The 10,570-nt window shown below is 46.2% G+C and overlaps 1 protein-coding gene across 1 annotated transcript in view; it reads left to right on the forward strand.

Moving 5' to 3' along the window:
- Window positions 1-2,204, forward strand: part of CDCP1 (CUB domain containing protein 1) — a 46,625-nt gene extending 44,421 nt beyond the window's left edge. The window contains exon 9 of the mRNA XM_057705548.1: window positions 1,325-2,204. Within this exon, the coding sequence (XP_057561531.1) occupies window positions 1,325-1,754 (430 nt within the window). The 3' untranslated portion in view covers window positions 1,755-2,204. The remainder of the gene's footprint in view (window positions 1-1,324) is intronic.
- Window positions 2,205-10,570: the final 8,366 nt, after the last annotated feature.

Here is a 10,570-nt window from a genome sequence, read left to right on the forward strand (position 1 = left end):
GGCCTGAGATTCACCAGCCCCGGCCTTGCTGTAGGGGAGGCCACGGGCTGGCAGGTTTACACAAGGCTTGTCCATCCCCAAGTTGGGGTGGGAGTGGGGACGGGTTCCTGCAGTGAGAAGAAGGGCAGACAGTGCCTTTGAACTTGTTCGTTAAGCATGTATTTCCTGAGGGTCTCCTGGGCCCTAGGAATCAGGAGAGGTGCTGGAGATACGCAAGACACAGTCTTTTCTCCTGCCATCTGCAAGGGCAGAGGGACTAAAGAAGCAGGCGAGTAAGGAGGCAGTGTCAGGATAGCATGAGAAGAGCTTGGTGGGGACAAGCAAGGTGCTGTGGGAGCACGTGGGAGGGGCATTGTTACAAGGCTTCAGGCTGGAGCCCTTGCAGCCCATCATCCTGGCCAGGGAACCCAGTGTTACAAGCTACATGTCCTAGATTTATTTTTATCTCAGAAAAGTACAGGTTCACAATTAGTGAACCGCCAGCCATGCGTTATGTGGTCCATTATGCTAATTGAGCTAATGTCCTCCATTTGAATCTCTGGTCAGCTAAAAAGTCAGCATCCCTTGCTTTTCACTGGTGGAGATGGAGGGCAAGGCTTTGTTTTCTGAGACTAGTGCCTCAGTGGGAGTGCTAATGCCTGTCCATGTCCAATATCAAAGAACATTACAAACCAAGCCTTAATGGTGTTAGGGAAGAACTCGTGCACCCCAGCCTGACTTTTGCCTTCTTTGTAGCTCTTTCCTCTGTTGGAGGCTACTGATGAAGGGACTGGATCCCTCTGCTGATGCTGAGTCCTACTGTCCCCAGCTCCAGCTGAAGAACTAAGATACAACCTTCTATCCTGAGTCTCATATGCTTATCATTTAGAAGCTAGATAGTCGTAGTTTGTACTCATGCAAAAGTGAGATGAAGCATTAGCTACAGGAAAGAACTCAGAGTCGTAGAAGGTTGGCCTAGGCACACCCGTGCCTGATGTGGTTGGATTGCGACACCACCCGTCTCTGCTAGGAAAGAGGGGTTGTCAGATGTCTCTGCCTTTGGATACCATGCAGGTATCAAAGCAAATTCAGGCACAGATAGTGTTAACAGTGCCCTCTCTAAACCACTCTGTGCTCGTTTCCACCTTAAAAACTGGAGACAAAAGCTGGTTCCTTCTAAATGTTTGCTGAGGACAGCAGTTTCAGTTTCAAATGCGAAGCAATTTGAGGGACTTGGGGGAGACCCAGTCAGAATCCTGAAAGATCTACATTCCAGTAGGGATGTACAGTTGGTGAGCCTCTAAGATCATTTTCTTCCTAACTTCTGTCTCATTCCCTTCCTCAGTAAGAAAAAGAAGATCAACAAGGGCCCAGCTGTAGGTATCTACAATGGTAATGTCAATACCCAGTTGCCGATGCAGCCAAAAAAGTTTCAAAAAAGACGGAAGGACAACGACTCCCACGTGTATGCCGTCATTGATGACACCATGGTGTACGGGCATCTGCTACAGGATTCCGGGTCCTTCCTCCAGCCAGAAGTGGACACCTACCGGCCCTTCCAGGGCCCAACAGGGGACTGCCCTCCCTCCCCACCCCCCATATGCTCCAGGGCCCCAACGGCAAAGTTGACCAAAGATGAGCCATCCCCTGGCTTCCCTTCTGAGTCTGACAGTGAACCATACACCTTCTCCCACCCCAAAGATGGGAATATAAGCAATGGGAACACAGACACTCCTTTGCTCGACACCCATGAGACCACAGAGCCTGGGGAATAACCTGGATCCACCCCAAAGACTTTGCATAAAACAGGGCACTGAGATGCCTTTTAGTGTTCCCACCCAGAAATCCTGAAGAAGAGGAATTGTGTGGAAGGACAGCAAGAGGTTTTCCTGGATGCCTCTAACTTCTGATTTCCAAACAGACTCATTCCAATGCTGAGACATTGAAAATGATGAATTGTGATCTGGATACAAACTTCACAGTGCATGTCCTTCTAAACTCAGGTTGGGTTGTAACCAGTCCATAACGAGAGGGAAGAGGCTGAATCACCCAGGACAGGGATGCAACGAGCCCTGGATTTGGATTTGGGTTTGGATTTGGATTTAGACCTCTTCAGGTTGACAGTGCCAATCCCTAGGAGCCCATGGAGGTCCCTGCTCTCATTGGGGTCCCCTGAGTGGAAATGTCAATGTGCTTTTTTTTATTATTATTATTGTTATTATTTATTTGGTGGTCTTGTGTATTTAAGAAGTCGAATGTATAGCTATGCAGCTCTTTTCACCTGACATAGTGACAGCTCACGCTATCTGGTTAGATGGCTGGCTTTTGACTTCTGCTGACCACTAGATAAACGTGCTTCTCCCCTCGGAGGTGGGAATAATTTGCAGTCTGTCCAGCCAGAAAAGGGTCTGTGTGGTTGAGGGCACTGATGCACATCTGCTTTGATAAGAGACTTGCTGGTTCTCCGGCTCTGCGTGTGGTTATCTTGTGCAGAAATCCATCTTGAGTCCCATTGTCCTTTGTCCTAGAAATAAGAGAAATTTCCTGGAATTGCCATGTGTGGCTCTCCCAGCTGTGGCAATACTTTAGCATCTAAACAGAAATTTAGAGAGTATTTTCATCCTCTAAAAATGTTGAAAGATATACCGGAGGGTGACCACCTGTATTAGTTACATAATGCTACTGCAACAAATTACTGCAAGCGTGGTGGCTTAAAAGAATACAAATTTCCTGTCTTACGGTTCTGGAGATCAGAAGTGCAAAATGAGTTTCACTGAGCTAACATCCAAGTGTCAGCAGAGCTGTGCTCCTTCTGGAGGCTCTAGGGGGACAATCCATCTCCTTGCCTTTTCCAGCTTGTAGAGGCTGCTCACATTCCTTGCCTTTGATGGTGGCAATGTGGCATTCCTGCTTCCCTCTTTTACTGACAAGGACCTTTCACTTATAAAGCCCAGCCGGATAATCCAGAATAATCTCCCCATCGCAAGATCTTTACTTACACTGAAAAGTCCCTTTTAGCCTGTAAGGTAACATATCCACAGGTCCTGGGGATTAGGACATGAACCATTATTCACCTACCACACTTTTCCTGCCCCTGCAGGAGAGCCTACAGAAGGATCCAGTCTACAGGTGTGTTTTGTTTAGCCTGCAGCATCTTTTTAAAGAATCAGTCACCGACATTTAAAATTATAAAATGTTTACATAAAAATCCAGATCAGAATATCTAGCCATGCTGGGGCTCGCATTCTCACCGAGCAATAACCGGCTAGAGTTGAAACACAGTTCATGTTTAGGTGGGGCATCCAGTTCCCCAGTTCACAGGCAGGCCCCACCAATCCCTGTTGCCTCCCACACTGAGGCTGAGGGTCTGTTGCTATTAGTTGCTTCTCTCATAGTGAAATGGAACGTTATCAGGACCCATATCTCATATGAAATAAGAAAACAAGTCTTGAGGCTGATGTGTGCTTTAGGAAAGTTTTTTTTTTGCACATAGCCCACATCCTTCATTTATACTAATTACCAGTCAAGCTCCTGTGGGTGTTTGCCTTTGTGGCCCCTGTTCTCATCCGAGACAAGGACTGTGTTAAGGCTTGTCAGCACAGTCCCAAGGTCAGCATTTCTGTGACAAGACCTTCTTTAAAAAGTAGATGCAGGTTGTCGTGTTCAGTGACTTCACCTTGGAAATGCACTGCCCAGACTTGTCCACCGGCTACTTTGCCTCCATGAAAAGGAGTTTTGCAATCTCCTAAATGGTGTGTGTTCCAAGGTCTCTTGAACTCTTTCCAGAAAGAAGGGTATGTTGACTTTTTTTTTATTATTATGCCTTCGGTGCTGCCTGTGACGCCTTTACTTCTGAAAGGCTGCCTCTGCCTAGGGACCCTTAGCCTCTTGACCTGAGATGCTGGCAAACCCCCTCCAGGAAGGGCCAGAGGAGGGCTGTGGCTTCCTGCCCTCCTGAAATTGTATCAATATTTAAAATCATCTTTGGGGCCCTGGCCCTCCATTCTCTGCCTTCTCCGACCTCCTGGCCACTTCTGATGGTCAGTCAGTCAGTGCTCTGAATCCTCCCCAGCCGCCCGCCCCAAAGCGTAGCTGTCATCACACATCACCTTTACTTACAAGGACCCCACGTAGCCATTTTCTTTTAACAGAGCTCAGAACTCCAGGCCAAGTTGCTATCTTCCTGAGACGTCAGGTAGATTTAATGTTTTTTGAAAACAAGCCTCCTTGAAGGGGCCAGCCTGATGTACCCCGGCTCTTTTCTTTAAAGCCCAGGCCCCCACTTCTGTAAAATATTTCAGGGTCACTGGAAACCAAACATGTGTTGAAGCCTTGCTTGTGCCAACACAGTGCCCTCCAAGCTGGGTCTGGTGATGTCGGGCTGGCCCTCACATTCATCCTCTGAACCTGTGACAAAGCCCGGCCCAGACAAGACTGATTAATGCTGCAGTCATTTTGCACGGGAAGGGGATGTCTCAAGGAAGAGTCAAGGGAGAAAAGCATAAGTCCATGCAATATAACCTTGGTCAGGGTTGGACTGGTTTGTGTGGATCTGCAACGCTTAACACAAAATAATTTATTTGTTTTAGATACTTTTGAGGCAGCATTTTATTCTTTTCCTACATTTTTTAAAATAAACAAATATACAGAAAAAAAAAAGGCATCAGGTTGTTTAAATGCTTTGGTGACTTGTCCTCTGGTTCAGCTGAGGCCCCCATTTCCCAGTTGTTTACTGTAATAGGTTCAACACAGGCTCAGCAGATTCCATCTTCTCTGTGTTTATGGTCCAACAAGCTGGGCGTTGGGCTGCCAATGAGTGACTCAGAGGCCAGAGCTCTGTTCGCTTCTTGTTGAGGCAACCCGAGCCCCCTCTGTGTGACCCTCTCAGTACCTGACCCCCACAGATACCACACCTGACACTGGCTGCTCTAAGCCCCGTGCAGTTGCCAGCCACCAGAACAAAAGCAAAGGAAGGGCAGTGGGAGAGGGAAGCTCCAAGTGGGCCCCCACCACCTGCTGCAAACTCGGCGAGGAGACCCAAGTGCACGGAGGAGGTCGGGTGCTGCTGTGTAACAAACCACCCCAGACCTTAGTGCCTTAAGAACAATCACATGTTTTGCCACAAACCTAAGTTCAGCAGGGATCAGCAAGGATGCCTTATCTCTGCTCCATGTAGCCTCTCTGGGGCAGCTCAACTAGAATCCACTTTCAAGATGGTGCATCACACAGCCAGCACATTAGCGCTGGGTACCGGCTGGGGGCGTTGATTCCTCGTCACGTGGACCACTCACTCCACAGGGCTTTTTGGCCTTCTTCCCAACACAGAGGCTGGGTTCCCAGGGCGAGTGTTCCCAGAGTCGGGACATTGGAGCTGCTAGTCTCTCGAGGCCTGGGCCTGGAAGCTGGCACAGCGTCACATCCATTCTAGCCTATGCATGCATCAGTCTCAGAGCCTCAGATTTAAGGGGATGCATATATAGCATCGTAAAAGAGCATTAAATTTGTAGAGAAGTGACAAGACAAAGGAAAAGTACTTTGAGCTTCTAGGAGTGGCAAATTGTGAAAAGGTAAATATATGGGGGAAGCTAGTGGAAAATACAGGTTTTAGCAAGGTGTGTTGTATAGATTTCTCTGATGTTATCTCTAGACTAAGAGTCTAGAGTTATCTCTGGTGATTAAGAATCATCCTGTCCTTCCTGGTAGACAGGGAAAGAACAGAGAGTTTTTCTTGTGTCTGCTTCTTTTTAATTGCCTTCAGCTCGAAATAATCCTTATGCCAGGCTTGCATATTTTGGGGTGGAATACTTTGAATCCCTCATTCCCCCATTTGAAACATAAATAAGTTTCATATATTAAAAGTTGAGTTGGCAGCTGTGCAGAGAAACTTGGGTTAGAAGTATTGAAATAAGAGATCTGCAAAGGCAGAAAAAGCATGGATGGAACAAGGCGAAAAGAACAACTCTAAGTGTATTGCCTCATATCTTGTTGAATCAGTCTCTCAGACCTGGGATTCAGTCACTCAGTTGAAACAGTTATGTTTCATTTCAGGAAATGGTACTGCACGTGGGGGCAGGGTTCCCGCTTAAGTTAAGCCTCCATATGGTGTGAGCAACCAGGCACTTAATAAGGGACATTTCTATAGCAAATGAAGGGGGGAAAGGGCTAATGGTTAGAACTCAAACCTCAGTTTTGGAATCCAGAGGGTAGTTAGAAGATTTCTAAATGTTGGGCTGAAAGCACTTCTAGATGGTGGAGTGAAAATAGCAGTGCCAAGCCAACAAATTTCCTAGTTTGCAGTTTGAATGTCTGGTGCTAGCATCGACATCAGTGTCACAATCACAGATATTTCTCAGTGCAGAACATGGAGGTGTTCAGCTGCACTTTGCAGGATTTCTCCTTCTGCTGCTCCTTCTCCTTTTTTTTTTTAAATAAATTTATTTATTTATTTATTTATTTATTTATTGACTGTGTTGGGTCTTCATTGCTGTGCGGGCTTTCTCTAGTTGCAGAGAGTGGGGGCTACTCTTCATCGTGGTGCACAGGCTTCTCGTTGCAGTGGCTTCTCTTGTTGTGGAAGCACGGGCTCTAGGCTTGCAGGCTTCAGTAGTTGCGGTACATAGGCTCAGTAGTTGTGGCGCACAGGCTTAGTAGCTCCGAGGCATGTGGGATCTTCCTTGACCAGGGCTCGAACCCATGTACCCTGCATTGGCAGGCGGATTCTTAACCACTGTGCCACCAGGAAATCCCTCCTTCCTTTTTTTTTTAGATAGTCCCAGTGAGGATCTGGGCAATCAGGTTTCAGTTCTCAGTGGCACCAAGTTGGGAGGGGGAAAGAAAAAAATGGAAATGTTAATTACTAAAATGCACAAATGTTAGGAGCCAGTTTACAAAGAGGTCAAAAAGCTCAGAGAGTGAGCATGGCTGTAATTCGATGACCCACAAGAATAGACTATATATTTTTTTATTGACACATAGACTTTCTCTCTACAATTATCCCCATTTCTATCAAAGATAATCAAAGAAGACTATTTTGTTTGCAAAATAAATATAGTCTCAATAAATTTGGCCTAATTATTTACATAAGTGCAGCATAAATAGTAACATTTATCTTCAGACTGAAGAGACCTCAGAATTACTAAGAGCCAGCTGTGAAGCACTAGCTGTGTGACCCAGAGAGGCAACCTAACTTCTCTGAATCAAAATTTCCTCAACTGTAAAATGTGAATCTTAATACCTATTTAACAAGGTGATTGCTGGGGTGGGGAGAGATGATGTATATGACAACGTCTGGATTTAATAGCCACTCTTCATTACATCTACATTGAAGAGAAAAAAAATATCTCCCATAGTCTGCTCATTTGGCTTGATCTCATCTTCAGCAAGCTGGTTGTCTTTTCCTGTGAGCTGACAGTTCTCTAGCTAATTGTGTCAAATTAAAAGATGCTCTACTCCTCGTCCTCTCTAAACTCATTTAGCTGTCAACTCCAGGAAGCTGACATATGATCCTACAAAATTTGTGCTGCCCTAGAAAGAGATGTTCCTGGGAGAAGCAGCACAGCATGAGCTGTGTGGGCTCCACGGCCAAGGAAACGGGAACTGCCGGGTTTCATTTTCTAACACTATTGCAGTGTGATCAGCTATTTGGCTGCCCATGTCTGAGGCAGCCCTAGGTGTTTGGGCCTGCCTGACCAAGCACCCAGATCAGAGGTGGCCCCCAATAAACACGTGAGGGATGCAGCATCCCCAGCACTATGGTCTGAAGTAACCATAGCAACTGTCCACTCTTTTCTCCTTGCTCCACCCCTACCCCCAAAGGACACCTTTCCTCAATGACAAGGGGCTGGGCAAAGAGTACCACTTCTTTAAAGATGGTCGGAAACTCACCCCTTCTTCTCCAATGTGGAACTAAGTCAATGCCCCTAAATAGCCTTGAAGCATTTGAAAAGTTTCAAAAAAAAGGAATTTGAAAAAAATCTTGTTAAACAGAAACTGTGGACAGTGATTGCCTTCATGGAAATGTTGTAAGAAGGGGAACCCCTTCCAGGGCCCGAGAGTGGGCTCTTGTCTAACACTTGGAAATGAATGGTCCGCAGAGACACTCATGCTGACAAAGCAAGAGATTTTATTGGGAAGGGGTGCCCGGGCACAGAGCAGGAGGGTAAGGGAACCCAGGAGAACTGCTCTGCCACGTGGTTCACAGTCTCGGATTTTATGTGATGGGATTAGGTTCCAGGTTGTCTCTGGCCCTTTCTGGTGGCACACGCAACCGCTCAGCCAAAATGGATTCCAGCGAGGAGGATTCTGGGAGGTTGGTAGGACGTGTGGACTGGTGTCCTTTCTCTGCTTTTGACCTTTCCTGTATTCTTCTGGTTGGTGGTGGCTTGTTAGTTCCATGTTCCTTACCAGGCTCTCCTGTTGTAAAATAACTCATGCAAATTGTTACTGTCTTTGCCTGGCCAGGGCAGGCTATTTCAGTCAGTGTTGCCCCCAACAGAAAGAAACTGTGACTGGGAAACTTTCCCTCCCCATATACCCTTTTGTAGCTTTTGAATTTGAACCGTGTGAATATATCTTATTCTAAAAATAAAAGAAAATGAAAACAGACTTCCTTGGTGGTGCAGTGGTTAAGAATCTGCCTGCCAATGCAGGGAACACAGGTTCAATCCCTGGTCCAGGAAGATCCCACATGCCTCAGAGGAACTAAGCCCGTGTGCCACAACTACTGAAGCCTGTGCGCCTAGAGCCTGAGCTCCACAAGAGAAGCCACTGCAATAAGAAGCCCGTGCACTGCAAGGAAGAGTAGCCCCCGCTCGTCACAACTAGAGAAAACCCTCGTACAGCAACAAAGACCCAATATAGCCAAAAAAAAAAAAAAAAAACCATTGTTTTTAAATTAAAGCATATTTGTTTTAACTTTAAAAATTTTTTAATTAAAAATTTAAAACATTTCTTAAACTTTTTTTTAAAATTTAAAAATATATTTAAAATTTAAAAAAAGAAAATGAAAACAAAAACTTCTAACAACTTGTCAAAACTCAAGATTCTTTGGTGGTTTCAGTCTGTCAACGTCCTATGAGTGACGTTTTTCAGAGATTTTAAGCCTCCCTTCTCCCCTCCCCACCCCCCAGTGGTGGGACCAGTTTGGCCGGATTTCACCGCCCCCACCCTCATCAGAGATCCCAGGTTACTCCCAGAGAAGCTAAAGGCTGAAAAAGACTGCAAGGTGTCGCGGCTGCTCAAACAGCCTGGAAGCCTCTTCCACAACCACCTCAGGGACTCCATTCCTCAATGTTGATACTCCCAGGCCAAGAAGTGCCCCGGGGACTGACAACCAATCTTGGAAGAGGAGGTGTTGAACTTCGCACCCCCTCACCTCCCACCCCCCACCCCCACCCCTGGCCTGGAAAGAGGAGTTCCAGCACCAGCTGGTGAAGTGACTTCGGCCCCTTCATGGCCCAAGACATTCAGATCTGACCTCTCCAGGATCCAGGCCAGAGGGACTAAAATCTGCTTAGGTCTTAAGCCCAAGAACTAGGGTTGGGAGGGGTTGGGCTGCTCCTTGGAGTTCAGGGAGAGGAAATCATTTTGTGCTACTTCGTCATTTGAAAGGAAAAAAAAATATTTTTAGTCAAAATCCAAGTCCACAGCCCCGTGGGAGTGAAAGAGCCATTCTGCCTCAGACTTGGATTCAACACGTACTTTGGATTCAGTGACACTGGGCTGGCTCACTGGACCTCAGGATACCAGCAGGGGCCAAGCCCATTGTAGGTTCCTTTCTTTTCAGGAGACACTAATTGCTTGGCTGCCTGCCACCTGCAGCATCACCAGAGCTATTTGCAGGCTGAGCACTTTCCCCAGCTTCCATGTGGGGGGTTGTGGGGGAACTTGCCCTCCAACCTCCTCCCAAGGCCACCCCCCTACCCCCACCACGGTTGCAATCACCACCCAGGAGCCCCCTGCTGGTATCCTGACACCCAGTGAGCCAGTTTACAGAAGGGAAATGTGTTCTTCAGAGGTGATCCTTTCCAATCAGGAGTTAAATCTTCCTCACTTCCCCTTGAAAAGCAACCAAGTGATATTTCTGCAAATAACAGTCTCTTTGAGAAACCCTGGCAACATAGGTACTTCCAATAATGAAGATAAAAACCCCTTATACCTTTTAAAAAATGTCTAGTGTCAAATCAGTGCACTATATCCAGGATGAAGTATTTTCAATTATATTTTCCTTAAATAACATGGGTAACAAACTCCTTCTGAGATAAAAAAGACTTTGCCTTTGGCGTTAAAAAAAAAATTAAATCTATTTTCTCCAGGCCAGGGACATCAATTTTTAAGATGAGAATTTACATTTGCTACAGATGCTGCAAGCGGACTTCTTGCACAAATAGATCAAGATGTTTCTATTTGTCTTCAGATCCTTGCCAAGAGTTGAGCAATAATTGAACATGGCATCAAATCTGCTTTCATCTGCATGAAGAATTTCAGTGTGGGTAGCACTCAGCTGTGTTTCCAATTCAATCCAGTTATTTCAATGTACTCATTAAATACCTACTATGTGCAAGACAGTATGCTAAGCCTGAGTGCTGGTGGA

The sequence above is a fragment of the Hippopotamus amphibius genome, chromosome 13 (assembly GCF_030028045.1).
Source record: "Hippopotamus amphibius kiboko isolate mHipAmp2 chromosome 13, mHipAmp2.hap2, whole genome shotgun sequence".
Classification (NCBI taxonomy): domain Eukaryota; kingdom Metazoa; phylum Chordata; class Mammalia; order Artiodactyla; family Hippopotamidae; genus Hippopotamus; species Hippopotamus amphibius.